The sequence below is a fragment of the Clarias gariepinus genome, chromosome 1, assembly GCF_024256425.1.
Source record: "Clarias gariepinus isolate MV-2021 ecotype Netherlands chromosome 1, CGAR_prim_01v2, whole genome shotgun sequence".
In the NCBI taxonomy this organism is placed as follows: Eukaryota; Metazoa; Chordata; class Actinopteri; order Siluriformes; family Clariidae; genus Clarias; species Clarias gariepinus.
Genome location: NC_071100.1, coordinates 21,161,506 through 21,180,227, shown reverse-complemented (window position 1 = coordinate 21,180,227; position 18,722 = coordinate 21,161,506). Strand labels below are relative to the sequence as shown.

The 18,722-nt window shown below is 39.7% G+C and overlaps 1 protein-coding gene across 4 annotated transcripts in view; it reads left to right on the top strand.

The window, feature by feature from the left end:
• The first annotated feature begins 212 nt into the window (after positions 1-212).
• The window catches only part of LOC128518726 (butyrophilin subfamily 1 member A1-like), a 51,941-nt gene continuing 33,431 nt past the window's right edge, over positions 213-18,722 (top strand). The window contains exons 1-5 of one of the 4 annotated variants that reach the window (XM_053491968.1): positions 213-384; positions 1,233-1,292; positions 9,048-9,398; positions 16,029-16,307; positions 16,463-16,564. In XM_053491968.1, the coding sequence (XP_053347943.1) occupies positions 1,238-1,292; positions 9,048-9,398; positions 16,029-16,307; positions 16,463-16,564 (787 nt within the window). In that variant the 5' untranslated portion in view covers positions 213-384; positions 1,233-1,237. The remainder of the gene's footprint in view (positions 385-1,232; positions 1,293-9,047; positions 9,399-16,028; positions 16,308-16,462; positions 16,565-18,722) is intronic. The other 3 variants (XM_053491974.1, XM_053491983.1, XM_053491992.1) reach the window with 3 other exon arrangements.

Genomic DNA, 18,722 nt, shown 5'->3' with positions numbered 1-18,722 from the left:
ACGTCACATTAACGTGAAATGAAGACGGAGAAGTTCATTTTACGTTCATTTCTGTGAACAGGTGACCTGATTTAAGGTGAGTATCCGCCTTAAAACACACATTATTATTATCGAAATCGTATTGGAAAGAGTTTTGAAAGGGAAAGTGTTGAGTTTGTGTGTACTACCGAGGCGGAGACGAACTTCCACTAAATCCTCTGTGGGACGGTGTTCTGTCTGAAACGTCCGGTGTAACTGCAAGTCTATCGGTTTCTGTCACTGATAGCATTTTGTCGTTATGCAGCATTTTCGTCACGTGACATGTTAACTTTAACAGGAAGAAAGACGGAAAAAAAGTTACGTGGGATATTTGATCGATTTTGTGAACAGGAGACGTAATTTAAGGTCGGTATTCTCATAAATCACATCTTTAATATGGAGGTGTTAGCGGTTAAGTTTAACAATCTATATAACTTATTATTATATCACTGAATTAACTTAAATATGAAGTAAAAGTGAAAGTGTTGAGTTTGAGGAACAGGATGAGATTTCGCTTTGCTCCGTCAGCTGGACTGTTCGCGCCTTCAGTTTCTTATTATTCACTGTCTGTGCTGAAGTGGGAAAAATGATGAAAAAATAAAGGATTAAGTATTTAATCAAAATGGGAAATTAAGTTCTTTACACTTTCCCGGGCGGGTTGGGGGAGTAAAAGGTTATTAACATTTAATCAGAGAGTAAATTAGGGTCTTTTTGTTGTTTTTTTCCTTCAGTTTTATGTAATTTCATTCCGCTGACCGCTGACAGCATATGCATGAGAGAAATAATGAACATTAGTCATTAACCCAGGTTTTAGTGCCTTTGCCTGGTCGATGGTCACCTACAGTATGATTTTCGAGTGCAGAACTTCAGAAGAAGCACTGAAGGGACGGGTTTATTTTAACTGGCTAAGTTTAATTATATTCAGTTTATATTTGTACAGCACTTTTGTATAACAATTAAATTAACCAACACCTTCTATTTCATTCAATCATCTGTCCTGTGATATTAATATTGTAATCAGCACATAATTACTTTTTTTGCATAACATTTTAATCTTAATTAATCTTTAATTCAGGAGTAAACCTATTGTTTACTAACCTATACTGTTTAAAATACCAGACCCCCTAATATTGTAACTTATGCACCTAATATAATTTGTTGAACATTATTTATCAGTTATTTAACTGACCCAATAATGGTGATCTTTCTTTCAGGAATTATGTTTTTATCTGTGATTGTCCTGATTCTTTACAGCTTCACTGAATCTAAATCAGGTATGAAATTCTCTCTCTCTCTCTCTCTCTCTCTCTCTCTCTCTCTTTCTCTCTCTCTCTCTCTCTCTTTCTCTGAGTACATACATGCATGCTGGGAGTGAGGTTATGGTGAGCGGTTGCATGAGAGTGTTTAAATAAGACTGGTTGCACACACAATCATACATGAGCAGTAGACAGAGACAGAAAAAAGGGTTCAATAAACAGGAAATTTTCAGACTAATGAATGCTGTGACAACCATCTAACAAGAACTAAGATATGGTTGCACAGTTACAGTGTGAAATAGCTTATTATCATTTTACTAAGTATACGTTTTTCTCATAGTAAGTATCATGAGTGATTTTAAGATCTCTTCACTCAACACACGGTGGCAAGAAAAATTATGTAAACCTTTTGGAATTTCATGCTTTTCATCTGATCTTTAATCTTTATTAAGTCAAGGGTATTGACAAATATAATGTGCCTAAAATACTGTAATAACACAAAGAAATCAGATCTTTTATGTCTTTATTGAACACACTCATTCAACTTACAAAATGATAGTGGACAAAGCAAGTGAAATCATTAAAATTAATAACTGATTCACCCGCCTTGGCAACAATAACCACAACTTCCTGTAGCTTTGGATCAGACCTGCACATCGTTAAAGAGAAGTACTAGCCCATTCTTCCTGGAAGAACTGCTTTAGCTCTTTCATATTCTTTGTGTGTCTTTAACATGTGTCTTTAACATTCTCTGCAAGTCATCCTATAGCCTCTCTATTGGGTTGAGGTCTGGGCTCTGATTTGTCCGCTCCAAGAGGCAGATTTTGTTTTTCTGAAGCCATTCTGTTATGGACTTGCTCCAGTGTTTTGGGTCATTTTCCTGATGCATAACCCAACTTCTACAGAGCTTAAAGTTATGTACAGTCATTGTCATATTATCCTGAAGAATGTTTTGATATGCTTGAGAACTCATCTTCCCCTCTATGACTAGAAGCTGGCCAGGCCCTGATGCAGCAAAGCAGGCCCAAATCATGATGTTTCCTCCACCTTACTTTATGGTTGGGATGATGTTTTTATGAAGATATACAGATATTCCAATACCACTGTGGAGTGTCAATGTGCTCTTTCACAAACTTCAGGCATGCAGCAGTGTTCTTTTTAGTAAGCAGTGGCTTCCTTTGTGGTGTCTTGCCAGGGACACTCTACTTGTTCAATGTTTTACGTACTGTAGACTCATGAGCAGATATAAGCCAGTTGCAATGATGTCATCAAATCTTTGGCTGTCGCTCGGGGTTGTTTCTTAACGGCATTGATGAGTCTTCGTTGTCTTTGGGTCATTTTGACTTGGTGCCCACTTTTTGGTAAAGTAGCCTTAGTTCCTAAACGTCTCCATTTGCCTAACTGTAGACTGGTGAATTGAAATCACTTGGTAACCCTCTCCAGCTTTAAGTAAATCAACAATTTTTTTATCATACGTCTTCTAAAAGTTATTTTGGCAAAGCATGATTCACATAAGTGTGTTTCCTTTGTATGAAGCAAACTCAAAGTATGAGTGGTTTTTATCAGTCAAAGTAGCTCTACTTCACACCTCCAAACTCATTTCCTAACAAGACCACAGGTATTCTAACACCCGACTTTAATTAGTTTTTTGAGGTCATTATCTCAAGTATTCACACTCTATTTCCACTAGCACGATGATGTTTTTATGGTTGTTCTCAATAAAGACATGAAAGATCAGATTTTTTTTTTTGTTATTATTTTAGACACATTATATTTGTCAATATTCTTGACTTAGATCCGTGGTTCTCAAAGTGTGGGGTGCGCCCCACTAGTGGGAAATACAGACATGACAGGTGGGGTGCAATGAACGGGAGGGAATTAGTGGAAAATAATAGGAAAGTACCTATTCTAATTCATGCTTTTCTTTATTGACAATAAAGATCGGACACTCGAAACTAAACAATCACACGCAAAGAAATAGATAATTAGTACAAGTAAATTAAAATAACATCAGAGAAAAAGTGGAACCATAGTGCAACAATAACGGTTGAACGTCGGCATGTTAATTGCAGAGTTAATTGCACAATATATAAGGAAACATTCCGTATTGTATATGTAATTTCATTTATTCCAATGTGTATGCTGATGTTTTTGTATTTTTGTTAAAAATGAATATTTTATCAGGCAGTACTAGTCTGGCATTTCTACTGTAGTTTCCAGTGTGGCAACAAAGTTGCTTTTTGATCCTTCAGGTGCTGAACAGAAGGGAAGATCAATATCGTTCTACGCTTTTTGTTAGTCTGCGGCATTTTGCGATTGCAAGTCAATGTTGCGTTGTTGCGAATAATGATGTTTATGCTTTCAAACGTATAATTTAGGTACTTAATTGAGAGAAATGCTGGTGTAGCTTTAAGACAATGTAGAGAGGAAATATATGTGGGTATCTTATTTGCTGGTTTTTACGCAGCTAATAAAACCAGAGATGCGAATATGCGAATATAAAACTAACTTTACAGCCGTCACAAACCGGGTCAGTAGCATACTGTATGTAGTGAGCATAATAACGTCAATGGATACATTTGTTACATGGACCACCAAAAAGCAGGTGATTCAGCACTATCAGCCTAATCAACCAAAAAGCCAGCCGAAAGGAAAACATGATGAAGCCTACTGTATGTTGCGCTTGGATTCATGGTGGGGATGGTGGGGCAGAGGAGAGACCTCTGTGTGTTTTGTGTCTTAAACCGCTGGCAGCAGACAGCATGAGACCCAACAAAATAGGAAGACACTTAGAGACAACACACCCCGTCACGTTAATAAGCCACTCCACTTCTTTGAAAGAAAGCTAGCAGAATACAGACAGCAGGATAATCGCATGGTAAAATCTGAATCAGTGGACAGCAAAGCACAAATTCAAAGTTGCATACAGAATTGTGCAGTGCAAAAAAAAATACAAACGACTGCTGAGCAGCTAATCCCTCCGGGTTCTGTAGACATGGGGTCAATTATGCAAAGATAAGTGACAATGTAAGCCTTTTATAACTGTTGCATGTGTATTTAATCAGTTTTGAACTTGGTGATATTTGATCTTATTGGTTTAGACATTGATATTTCAATAAATAGTAAACTTGGCCGATTTCGTTATTATTTTGTTGACAAGTGGGGCTTGAAAATTTGCCCACCCCCTTAAGTGGGGAATGACAGAAAATGTTTGAGAACCACTGACTTAGATGAAGATCACATTTTATGACAAATTAATGCAGAAAAACAAGAAATTCCAAAAGGTTGCCACTGTAAATGGGGCTAAATATAGGAGACAAAAGGCTTATATGTCTAAACTACTGAGGTTAAAAAAAAACATACTGTAAATGTGAGTTTTATCCAAGAAATGCACAGTGATATTTTAAATGAAACTGACTGGAAAAGAGTGAGATTTAGAGGTCGTTTTTAACTATTCTGTTAGGTAATCCAATGGAGAAGTGTCTATCCTGCTCTCCAAAAACCTCCTATAAGAAGTTTTGAAAAAAAAAATAGTGCAAGGCAGATTAATGGTGGTCAGAATCAAACATAAGCCCTTCACATTGACGTTTATAAATGTTTATGCACCAACTACAGGACCTAAAAGGGTTCAGGTCTTAAAGGTCTAGATTAACAGTTTTTAGAATACAATTTGTCCAGTGTTACCTCACTGAAGTTGAGGATGGTTTGTGGAGACCACTAACAAGTTACATTTTAAGAAACACAGTACACTTGAAGATAGATGTCCTATTTTAAATGGATTGTTCTTTTATTTGCTTAAAGGGTCTACCTTTATTTTATTAAGGACTGTTTAGAGCATGAACTTGTTACTGACTGCTGGGAGAACTGCTGATCCACGGGTCCAAACTGAACATCGAGTCTGCAGTAAACCCAGACTAAACCACAGGTTATGCTCAACTGGAGTTATGAAACACATACTTGATGTTGCAGGAACCTGTTTTTATCACACACAGAGGCAGTAGCCTCTCTTTCTCCATCTAAGATCTACTCGCTTTACCACAGACTTAATTTGTGGATGAAATTGACCGATGAGGAGCTGATCATGCTCTCCTGAGGAAATGGATTCATTTCCCAAACTCAGTCTCAATATGGATTTAAATGAATTAACTGGACCACTGTTTAATTTTAATATTACTGCTAATACAGACCTATACATGATAAAAGAAAAAACACTGTACAGATTCTGTGTGAAGGCCATGAATAAGAAACTGCTGAGTGTGAAACAAGACACTATATGGACAAATGAACTGGGTGTGTATGATGAGTACAACCCTGTCAAAATTTTTTTTCTTTTACAAAGCACTATTAAATAATAGGATTGATGATCTGCAATAGAGAAATCCACATGGATTGCTGGCCACAAACAGCCTGGTAGCAAAAATGTCCCTCCTGTCAGGTTACAGAGACATTTTTTCATTGTTTCTTGAATACGGTTTTCAAGGTTTTAATGAAAATGGTCTAAAATGGGGTTTATTTTTGGTGCTGGACATAAAAAATTAGAATGCTCAAAAATGGCAGCTGTTGACCCCCAAATGTCGCAGTGGTAAAGCACTTGCCCTTTCATCCGGAGATTGCTAGTTTGATTCCCGGGTAATGCTGTAGCACAGTCGAGGGCCCTTATAGAGCTGATTGGTCGAGCTCTCTCAGCGGGGTAGGATGGGAGGCACTTAGCGCTCTCACATTAATAACAGCTCTACGGCCAGTCATGGGTGTCTGTGAACTCACGCAAGCGGAAGGAGCAGATAGTGCTGTCCTCCAACACTGTTACACCGCCCCCAATGGTGCATGAGCGAACAGTTCGAAAATATGCGGTCGGCTGGCATCACGTGGTTCAGTGGAAACACGTGATAGTCTTCGCCATTCCCTGACTGACTGGTAGTAGTACCTTGTGTGTGTGTGTGTGTGTGTGTGTGTGTGTGTGTGTGTGTGTGTGTGTGTGTGTGTGTGTTAGCTACAGTATATACAGTGAATTCGAAACCCGTTTTACTTAAGGGTGGCGTTTATGTACAATGTAAGTTTTACAGAGTTGTAAAATATGTTTTTGAGGGGACAAATATTTAAAGAAACACAAGACAAATGGTTTACAACAAAAACAGAAATGTTTCAGAAGAACACATAACTTAACTACCTAGCAGATCATTCAAAATGAGAGCACCTGAGAGCAACACAGTACTGAGTACAGTATGTGTCCTTCTTGGCAGCTTCATTTTAAATACATACTGTACATATTACAGGAATTTTTAAAAGACAGCCTTTAAAAGACAGATTGTTATTGTCTTGATCAATGTATCTACTGTTAGTTATACTGTAGCAAACCTAATGAAATGTTAAAATTAGGTATGTCACTATTAAAAATAGTTATGTACTGTACAGTATTTGCAGGGCTTTTTTTCTACAATAAAAAGCATTTAAAGGTGGTTGGTCCAGAAGCTCCTCATGTTTGCATGTCCCCATATAGCTAGTAAAGATTCTGCCTTGCTTTCTGAAACCCAACAACAACACTGTTTACACGACAATGAAAGGTAAGACAGGTAAGAAGGTGATTAAAACTGACAAGGACTCCATTAATGGGCATAAAATCAATAATAACTCAATAACGACATTTATGAGTCGATACCAAGGCATTAACGAAGCATTAATATCGGGAGAGGTAAGGCGAAATTTTGGAACATGCTTCAACTTCCCTTTCAACAAAAACAATGCTGACAAGCTCCCTGTGCTTGTTGGGTTTTCTCCGGGTACTCCGGTTTCCTCCTACAGTTCAAAGACAGATTAGGCCAACTGGCATTACCAAATTGTAGTTCAGTTGTACTTCAGGCCCCCTGTGACCCCTTTACAGAATAAAGCAGTATAGACCATTAGTGATTGACTGAATATCATGCTATACAATCTGCAATACTCACACATTATCTGGCCTGAGATGAACAGAATTGTCAGGAAAAGTCCTCCGTTTCTTTCTTGAGTTCTGTATTTGCTTCTCTTAATACATTTAGAAGAATCAGAATGAAGTGATGTGTCTGCTGATGGAAAGATCTCTGATACACTAGAGAGATATAAATATGTGTGCTGTGTTGTGGGAAGCAGAGTTTCTATTCCTATTTTCTATTTCAATTTTGTTTTGGCCATGGGTAAAGAGAATCCTGTTGCCCCCTAATTATTCCAAAAGTCTCGTCCACATCAAAAGAATAAGTCTCTAGCAGATACAAACAATAAGAATTTTGTTCTTCAAAATAAAAAAAGGTGCATTCCATTTAATACTGTCCTGAACCAAATGAACATAAACCATCGACTATAGAACAAAAATTAATTGGGGAAAAAACTGTAGTACGAACTTTGTTAGAACAACACACTCAGTACCTGAATTAAGTGTAGACTTTGACTAGAACTGTCCCTGTGAATCTTTTTCACTGCTTCAGTAATATTGTCTGATTTCATCTGCCCCTTTCAACCCGATGTATCCATGGGGTCCCCGAAAGAAGGCCCTTATTCCAGCTTTCCTCACCTGCTCAATGTGAAGCCACAATCTTCTTCTTACCTCTAAATCTTCACAGGGTAGTACTACTGCAAAATTAATGCCTTTATCCTCTTTGAGTAAACTGAATGATAATATGGCTGTTTTTATTGTCCAACTTTTCCGAACTCTGTGTACAATATCGATGGCTCCTTCCGTCTTAGTCTTCATATCTGGGACACCATCTTATTCTGTATCGTTCTAGTTCTCTTTTTCTCATTTTCTTTACTTACAGTAGATGGACATTTAGTTTTTCCAAGTTTTCAATTTTGTATTGGCATTTATTGATTTCTGTGTTAAACTGGACTGCTTTTGCTAAACTAGAAATCATGGCACTACTTTGTTTTGTCTGCTCATTTAATTCTGCTAGCTGTTGATCAACCCCTTTTTTGAGATTTAATATGGCCGTCAAAATGCTTTTGTTGTCAGTTAAGCATTCTCATCGCCAGATGCTTTGAATCTCTTTTGCTTAGCAATGTACAAGCCACTAGAAACTGAGCTGCAACAAGCATTTTTTTCTTTCAAAGTATGCATATGTACATGTATGTATTCACCAACTGTACTTTTTGCCCATTTTAAACTGTGCCCATACTGTGAAACTATAAATCAAATAGGAAATCATATGATTCACAAGATTCAGCCACTAGAGCAGCATGTCTCGAACAAATACTTGCTGCAAACAAACTGCTTATCATTATCAAGGATGTGTTTAAATGCAATCAAAAAATAAACGCATTATTTATAAACCAGGTAAAAAAAGCTGACATTTATTCCTGTTCTGAAAGATCCACTCTGATTTCTTTTATTTTGCAAATTTGTTAGACATAATTTTTTCTTGTTTCAAATCTTATATAACATACACAACCAAGGAAACAATTTTTTTTTTAAATAATCATTTCATTTATTAACATCAAAATGTTGTCCATCATATCAATTTGCTCTGGGGGAAAAAAGTTTAACCAACAAACCATACTGTACTTACAGTAATTGATAAGTGGTTTCAATTAAACTACACACACTCATACACCCCATGAGTTTCAAAAGACTTAGCATTCCATTAGGAAGCTGGCAAAACCTTAAACTGGCAGTTCATGTTTAAATGTGTTCCAATGTGGATGAATTCAAGCAAGATAAGAAAGAAACACTGACGAAAATTATTTTACAGATATGTGAAAGGCTGAACTTAATAAATATATATTTTCTTTGCATTTTCCACAATACAGAGCAGTTAACGGTATTTGGTCCAGAAGTTCCTCTTTACGCTGTAGCTGGTGAAGATCTGGTTCTGCCCTGTTTTATCAAACCCAATACCAGTGCTGTGGACATGACAGTGGAGTGGTTTAAACTAGAGGCAGGGGTCTCAACAGTTCATCTCTATAAGGATCATCAAGACAGAAATGAAAAGCAAGCGAAGTCCTACATTGGAAGAACATCATTGTTCAAAGAGGAACTACAGAAAGGCAACGCTTCACTTAAACTCTCTGCTATCCGAATCTCTGATGAAGGAGAATATACGTGTCTAATTGAGGATAAATCCTGGTCTGATGACATTGCTGTTCATATCTTTGTCAAGGGTAAGTTCCATTTCTATTTCTTAATTTCTGCATTGAGGATATATAGTATACTTTTAACTGAATACTGGTTTCCCCCTCTTAACATTGCTCGTTATTTTTACTTTGGTTCTCTGAGAAAGGAATTTGAGAAAAGACAGTGATGTAGATGATTTGAGTCCTTGATAATGTAACGATCAGATTTGTTGTAAACCTAGTTACACTAAAACGGGGTCTTGAATCTAACTTCTGGTGCGGTGTAGGCCTAGCGGCACAAGAGAAGACAAACAACAACAATTTAACCAAAACCCAAAGTGTATTAAGTGACAAAAACAAAAAACTAAACGGTGCACCAAAGAAACACAATATATACGAAATATATACAAATACCCAAAAATGGATGGGTGTGTGAAGTCTGGGTTATTTATGAGTGTGTTTGTGAGTGAGTGTAGCGGGAGAGATGGCTCGGTCTCACCGGTATTATTGAATCAGTCCAGGAGCACGAAAACGGAGCAAGAGGTGTATTGAATGAGTTCGGCAAGGATTTATCCAGAAAATGATCAAATTCCACTCGTCACGGTCTTCACTCTCTCTCTTGTACATTCACAGTGCTGTCTCCGTTAATCTCTCCTCATAATCTCTTTCCCCTCTTGCTTCTTCGCGGCAGACCAGGTGACCTCTTGCGTCACTACCGACCTTGCGCGACCAGGAAGCGCAGTCTTGCAAGAGTATGATCCAGATCCAAAACCTGGTTTATGGGGCAAATAAAACCCAAAAGGACACCTTCATGGAAAACAGCTGCTTAACCTTTATCAGTTTATTAATTTTTCATCTATAAAAAGTCCTTTATGTGGCTGCGCTACAATAGTATTCATTGCTTTGTCTCGTGCAATTGTAACCGGTCTGTCGCTGACCGCTGTCACTCTCTCTTGCGTTGTGTTCAAAGAAAACCAGGACACTGGCTACTGCTGTTCACTGAAGCAGGTTTATTGATGCACTCTGTCCACCTGTGTGTTAATATCAATAAGTTGATATTACAAGGCTGTGGGCACTTCTCAACAGGCACACACCTCTCACCAGAATATGCAACTCAAACTGCTATGTGTAACAATTTAACAAAATATTTCTTAACAATGACATATAATATTTAACAACACAAGCCAATAATAAAATACAATACAATAATAGACAAGACAAATAAATTAAAGACAGCAATCAACAATAGCAAAAACAAAGGAAATACCTGTGTGTTAAAATCAATAAGTTGATATTACAAGGCCGTGGGCACTTCTCAACAGGCACACTCCTGTATAATACAACACATGTTAATATGGTTCTCAGTGGTGTCAAAAGTATTCACATTCATTACCTGAGTAGAAGTATATACTAGGGTTTTAAAAGTCTTCTTTAGAAGTTGAAGTATCAACTCAAGCTTTCTACTCCAGTAAAAGTATAAAAGTACTTGTTTCAAAACTACTTAAAGTATAAAAGTAAAAGTAACGTAAGGGAGGAAAAAGCATTAAGGATAAAAGCTTAGGCTGTGCCACAGGCCTATATACTGCACTAACACCTCATAAAAAAAAATAAAAAAAACGTGTTGTTGTTTTGTTGTATTTTTTTAACAGCCATAGTGATTTGGGATACTGTATATGTCAGTAAGCAAAAAAAGAAAAAGAATGCATTTTAGTACAATGCAAATACATTAAAGAACAATATATGTGTACTACTGAGCATTAACATGTTTCATGGAGACAAAGATATGATAACTAGTTGCCTATAAGTATTTTAATGGTGCAAAAAGTCAAACTTCAGAGGCGTGTCATCGGTAACCTTTATTGGAATGTAAATGTACATCCAAGCCTAGCTGCAGGAATCTGTGAGGGCAACATACAAGAAAATTAGTGTACCCAGGGCAGGCTTAGTAACAATTATATATATATATAACGCCACACTGCCCCCACCCGAGCTGTGACCGTCCCCGGTCACCATGACAAACTTCGTCTCGGAGGCGGTCGACGCTGGCGTTGGGAACGCCGGAGTCCTTTGGCGGGTGAGGGATAAGCGCGAACATTGTCCTGAGGCGGTCCGGCCTCCACAGAGTTCGATGTTGCATCGGCATGCGGCTGGTAAAGCGCAAGACGGTCCCGGTGGAGCACAACTCGTGCCCGCCCCGCCAACCGCACCCGGTAGATGACATCGGAGAGCTGGGCAAGGACTGTACAGGGGCCCACCCAGTGGAACATAAGCTTAGCCGAGAGCCCCCTCTTCCTTCCGGAGGAACACACCCATACCTGCTCTCCAGCAGCAAAATCTCGCCCACGGCTGTGAGTGTCCACGCCCATACGCTCCATATGTGCTTAGCGATGAGCGGATCACGGTCCAGCTGTGACACCGGCGAAGCGACTACGGATGACGCAGTAACTCGGCTGCACGCTGGCTTGGACGGCTGATCACCGCCGGAGAGCCTGGAGAATGTTCGGAGTCGAGGGTTCTACGTCGTCACGGCGCTCCACTCGCTCGCAGTACCGACCACGCGCTTTGCTGCCCGGCCGTCGGGGTAAAGCGCCGGCGTTAGCGTGTAGGTTTCCCGCTTGGTCTGCTACCGGAAGTTCCGCCCCCCGGGTGTGTGCTACTAACCTGTCCGGCTGTGGTTTGGGTCCTAGCAACCTGGCTACCCCGAAGTTGCCACGCAGAGTTCCGTTAGCCAAATTCAGCACCGCACCCAATAAGTTCGCTTACCCACTTGGACTCGCACCGTGCGACACGCCCGTACCTTCACGTAGCCCCCAGTAACGGTGCGGATGTTGAAGGCGGGATTAGGAAGTCTGCAAACATGCTTGCTTTGCCCCAGTAATCCAGAGCGCAGCATCGAAACAGTGGAGCCGGTGTCCACGAGCGCGCGTAGTAAGACGCCGTCCAGCACACAGTCGACGTAAATCCCAGCGCGGCTTCCCAAACGTCCCCCCGGCGCTAGTTCAGCGGCTGCTGGAGTACGCTGTCCCTCAGGCCTTAAGACGTTGCTGCGGTAGACCCGAGGTCCCGTGCCTCGGCATCGCCGCGAAACCTCGGAGATTTGCTCGTTGCTTAGCTGCGACGGGTAGCCCTGTCCCTGGCTAGGTTTACCTACTGAGTGCCACTGAGCTGCGGGCGTTGCTCGGATCTTTCGCCGTGATGTTGCGCCATTATGGGCTCAGCGCGCTCGGCCTCGCGCAGCACCTCGGAAAGGGAAGCTGGGGCCGCTAACCTGATGTGTTCGCGGAGCCCTGGCGGTCGGAGTCCCCGGACAAATGCGCGATAAGCTAGCTCTTCACGCTTGTCGTGCTCGAATTCCGGATAGCACGAGACATCTTAAATCTGTGGCGAATGCCCCCAGTGACTCGGAAGCGCGCCGCTCCTTGCACACTGCCTCCTTACGGTCACCCGTGCCGAACCGGAAGTGGAGCGACTCCCGTAGCTTTGTCCAGTCCTTCCGCTCATCGTTCCGGAGATCTTCCAGCGCCCAGAGCGCGTCGCCCTCTAGCGAGAGAGCTACCCGGACGGCTGTTTCCGCCGGGGACCAGCCCGCAAAGTCGACGGCTAGCTCTACTTGGGCGAGGAATGCGTGGGGTTCAACGGCGCCGTTGTAGGAAGGAAGGCGTAGCTGCAGATCGCTTCGCCGGTGGACGGCGCACGGAGCTGTAGCTTGCTCCTGCGCTTGCGCAGCGTCGACGTAGGGTTTCCCCCCCGAGATCCAGTGCCGGGATCTCGCCGCTCCTCTTTGGTCGCCGTGGTGTGCTCGCGCTCACTCCGTCAGGTAAGAGCTTTCTCTTACCCAGTAGTCGCTCCGCTACTCGGCGGCCTGCTTGGATTTTCAGTAGGTCCTCCGTAGTGCGCTCCAACTCGTTATTCTCCATCCCACTTCTGACACCAATGTAGCGTTTTACCGCTGGAAAGGATGTTGGAGAGACGAGTGAGCTTCTCACGAGTCGTCAGCCGCCGCCCACGCCACAATATATATATATATATCATTCCTGTTACCTTCCTGGTGCTGTTACCTTCCTCGCTGGTGCTTGGTTGTGACATTTCGTTTGAATCTTGAGTCTCTATCACAGACATCTTCATCTACTTATCACAACCTTATCAACCGAAAATGCTAATTTATTCAAACGTCCTTGCTGGAGTGTGTGATGTGACGTCATGTGCAGGTGCGATGGATCCATACCAACCAATAGGGTGTTGGAATGGTATGTTTATACTTCTCATACAACCACAAGTAACGAGGCTATTTTTAAAATGTAAGGAGTAGAAAGTTCAGATAATTGCGTGAAAATGTAAGGAGAAGAAGTAAAAAGTCGGCTGAAAAATAATTACTCCAGTAAAGTATAGATACCCTAAATTTCTACTTAAGTAAGGTAACAAAGTATTTGTACTTCGTTACTTGACACCTCTGATGGTTCTTAATTTTTTGTCAGCTAACACATACACACATACAGTCCACTTAATATATAATACGTATACATACTGTACAGTCCACTTAATATATAATACGTGTGCATCCACACACCAAAACATGCAACAAAACACTGTATATTGTCTTAGTACTATTTACAAGAAGAAATTAACAATATTTTCAAACTTTATTAACTTCAATTGCTCTTAAAACCGACAGCTCTGAAAAGCACCTACCTCTCACCAGAATATGCAACTCAAACTGGCGGGAGGCTTGCACTCACGTCAAAATGGCGTCAAGACAGCCATAATTGACAAAATAAAAGTCTCTAAACGATCAATAACAAAAAAACAACATATTTTGCTAAATAAAAGACAGAATGAAAACAGAAAGGATTTTAGTAAAAAAGCAAATAGTGCATTACACTAAGATTTTATTCACTATGAACCTGCTACACAATGTTCAGGGGCCCTTGTCCAGGACTGATGCTACTTGTCAGGAAGCTCTCCAAAGTGCCCAGGTAGAAACATGTGAGTGTGCAAGGAGGAAACCAACTGTTTTTTTTTTCTTTCCAGCCTGTGCAGGTCATACAGGTGTTGCTGTGTCTTCTTAATTACTGTTTCAGTATTGTGTGATCAGCTCAAATATTATGATGCCACATGTTGGGTCTTTTCAGAAGCTCCAGTTGGGTTGGCTACAGTCCCAGTCAGACCACATTTAACCACCGCAACATATAAACAGCACAAAATTAATGCGACTCGGCAACTGCCATCTGTGAATGCCAGTTTATTTACAGTACTGATAGAACAATGGCAGTTAACAAAGCAAATATCAGCTGATACTAGAGAAAGTAAAGAGGAAGAATTGCAAATTGCATAACTACTGTGTAAATTTTCGAAAGGTGTTTGGCTCTATCTGGTCAGAGGTGTTGCGGCCCACACTGAAATCTTATGGGTGGTCAGAGATATTGATTACAGTATTGGAAAACACATATCTGCAGTGAGAATTGGTAAGGTGCTAGGAGATTGGTTCAAAGATATGGTGGGGAAAAAGCAAGGAGATCCAATTTCTCCTTGTGCATTTGTTGTCCACTTGAATGGGTCTTGGAACATACAAATGCAAACATGTCAGTACATGGAAAACTGGTAAATAACTTGAGATTTGCAAATGATGTGGATTTGAACGAGGAAAAACAGGACTTGTTGCAGTAAAATTTAGACCTACTGTATTACATAAGGCTAGCAAGATGTCAGGATAGAGAACCAACATTGGTCAAACAAAAACATGTGTTTGGTGAAAAGGCTTGAAAAGAAAATTAAGATTGAATAATGTGGGAATATAGAATGTGGAAGTAGGAAGCATATTAACTTGTGATATTGACCGTGATATTGAAATGCAGAAAAGAATTGAGAAGGCTCCCTAAGCAATCACTAATCTTAAAGATAAATGGTGAAAAAAAAAAAAAGCAAATAAATCTAAATATGAAGTGTAAGCTACTACAAAGCTGCATCTTCAATGTACAGTACTATGGCACTCAAGCAAAAATACACACTCAAGAAGACTGACATGGACCTAATATTGTAATTTGGAATAAGGTGTTATTGCTGAATCTTGCATATTGGACAGAAACAAATGATATCAAACAATGACATAAAAAGATGTATTGGACAGACACAGACTTTAGCACAGACTGCAATAGGCGGAAACTTAACTTGTTTGGTCATATTTATAGGATAAATCACAATCAGTTGATAAAAGTGGTGATGTTTAAAATGATAAATTGGTCAAATCAAAAAGGGAGACCATGCAGGAAATGACTTGATGATGATAGACACGGGTGTAGGGACAGTGCACAGAACTTCAATCACAAGCCCAAGAACAGAAATGAACGGAGAAAAAGAATACAAAGCGCCATTAACACCACCCGGCGGGGCCCATGATGAGTCAAATTGATTAAAATGCTCAAATGCTTCTTAAATGTGCACACTCATCCTCTGAATAGTGCTTTTTGTTTGTGAAATGAAATGAGTTAAAGCTCAAGTACTGATGTTTGGTTGAATTATTTGTGCATTGTTTCTAATGATTACAAGCTTTGATTGTTGTCATTGCTCACTGTTGCACCAGAAGGTTTAAAGTGTTATATAACTTATGCTCTTACAGTCATAAAACAGAACTTTCTTATTTTGTCAAAAAAATTGGAATTTAATTGTCATTACTGTTTATAGCTCATGGAAGTCACCCAGTGATCACGATGGAGAGTTATGATAACTCAGGAGGTATTAATCTAGAGTGTGAATCCAGAGGCTGGAACCCTGCACCTGATGTTCAGTGGTTGGACAGAGAAGGAGCCCCTCTGCCTGCTGAAGAGACACAGATACACAGAGACACTGAGGGCTTCAATCTTAAACGCCGCATCACTGTTCAAGATTATAGTGACTCCAACAAATTTTACTGCCGATTTCAACAAATCGATCACATGATGGACACAGAGGTCATCATTAACAGTAAGTCGTAATGATGCGTTAAAAGAAATGCTCTTAGACTTTTAGATGTAAATTGAACCTTCTATGGTAATTAAATATGCACATAATCAGAGCAAAATATAATTTTTTATACAGTATACTGTATCTGTAATGTGTTAAATGTGTTTTCATTTTAGAGGAAGTCTTTCGTTCTTGGAAGTGGAATGTTGGCATCTCAGTTTCAGCATGTCTTATTGCTGTTGGATTGATTGTAACAGCAGTCATTTGTCAAAAAAAAGGTTAAAAAATACTTGCTCTCCAGGTTTAAGTAATATTGTAGTTGATTCTCCATAGTCATCTTTAGTCATGAGCCCAGCTGTCCATGCTCTCTCTACAAAGTGTGGTTTATTTCAATCTTGTCTTACAGTATCACTACTCTGTATTTATCCATTTTGTTTTATCACAAAGATAAAAAAAAATACCTATTTGAAAGAAAGCATGAGTACACTAGTATGTGTTTGTAAGAATTAAGTGGCCTGCACAGAACTGATATCAGTGTCTGTCCTTACTAATAGTCTTATACATGAATGTCACATCCCAATAGCCACACTGCAAAACCTAGAAAGCAGCCTTCTCAGAAGACTGGGGGCTTTTAGAAAAGAGTGACTAAATATGGAATGGAATGTTTAAAAAGCACACACTGTATGGGTATGACAGTTGGTTGACTGCAGACTTGTAAACACAAAGGCCATGCCCTTTTAAGGCTAACTGAAAATAATATTACCAAATTACAGGCAGTTCAGTTCATGTATGCAGCTTTAACACTAGAAGCGCCGAGCAGCGGTCATTTGACCGCAAGGGGGTAAAAAAAAAAAATTACTTCACACTCGATCAATTTCCAGGACCCTCCTTTCATGACTTTTCCTAGTTCTGTGAGCTTAATCACCCTGTATGCTTACATTTTTAAAATCGCACCAGTAAAAGCCAGTATAAAGCTATTTTGCTCTTATTTACGTGAAATCGCTGACAGCTGCGCGGCGGCATGACGTTTCCTGTCTTTTCCAACCTGCGATTCTCATTTCTCTCAGCAGATGGCGCAAGGAATCGCGCATACTATCTATGCGTCATTCAGTGCGTATATGTAACTATCTCAGGTTTCATTCCATATATGCAGTTTATATATATATATATATATATATATATAAAACAATAACAATTCGCCATTCGTTCTGGCGTTGATAATCAGCGATATTTTATAAGGACATTTAGGGAATTGCCGCTTTACTTAATTATATAAGGTTTTAAATTAATTAGTTTGTTCGTTCTGTTAGAAGCTTCCGTGAAATTATCTCTAAAACAATATTGTTTTACATATTACATATGTAATGACCCCTCCTGAGGATATAAAGCCTCATTATTGAATGTAAATAAATCAGATCTACCACAGCAGATAATAAACTATGCTATGTCATAACCGAAGCAAACACCACGATTATGCCTCGTTTCGTTCAGTGTTGCTAGGCAACGGACCACGCGCCTAATCGGCGGGAACGTGGTTCACTTGGCCGCGGTGTATTATAAACCTGCGAAATGTTTCACTGCTTATGCATAAAAGCGAGGGAAATGTGAAAGTGATGTGTGGCCACTGAATGAGAACTGAATCAAAGATTTCGGTAACTACACTGAGTGTAACATCTGCATAGTGACACTAAACAGCTGAACAACTTCACTTTCCCGTTTACCTCTGAGAAAGAAAAAAAGCTGTATGTTGTTTGTTTATATGTAGAATGTTTATAAAAGTACACGAAGTAGGCGCGCACGCGCACAGACACACACACACACACACACAGACACACACCTCCCCTGAGCTCTCGGTCAACATCTAATCACCGTTGGTATGCAAATGAGTCAAGACGTAGCCTAACGTGGTGTCGTGTCGGATTTCAGCGGTCACAGAGAGGAAAGACTTTGAAGCAGTTTCAGTGTTTTTTCAGTTACAACAAGCACAGCGATGAGTCCACGTTGTTTCACTGGTTATGACATAGTGACACTAAACAGCTGAACAACTTCACTTTTCCGTTTACCTCTGAGAAAAAAAGCTGTATTTAGTTTGTTTATATTCAGAGTAACACCTTCCAACCACCTCTCATAGTCTATTGTTAGTTTTAATGATTTGGCTGAAACTAATTATCACTACATAAGTACCCCAACACCATTGATCATGAGTTTCAGCTGAAACTAATTCTATACATGCAACAGAAAATGTAGATGCAGAATCTTTCCCTATATATATATATATATATATATATATATATATATATATACTTTTCAAATAAAATCGCTATTACTTGACCCTGAAGTTTAGTTTAGCACACAAAAACTGAAGTCCTTTCTGATAAATTAACTGCATATGTAGTTTATTCACAGCAATTCATTAATAAAATGAATATACATTGT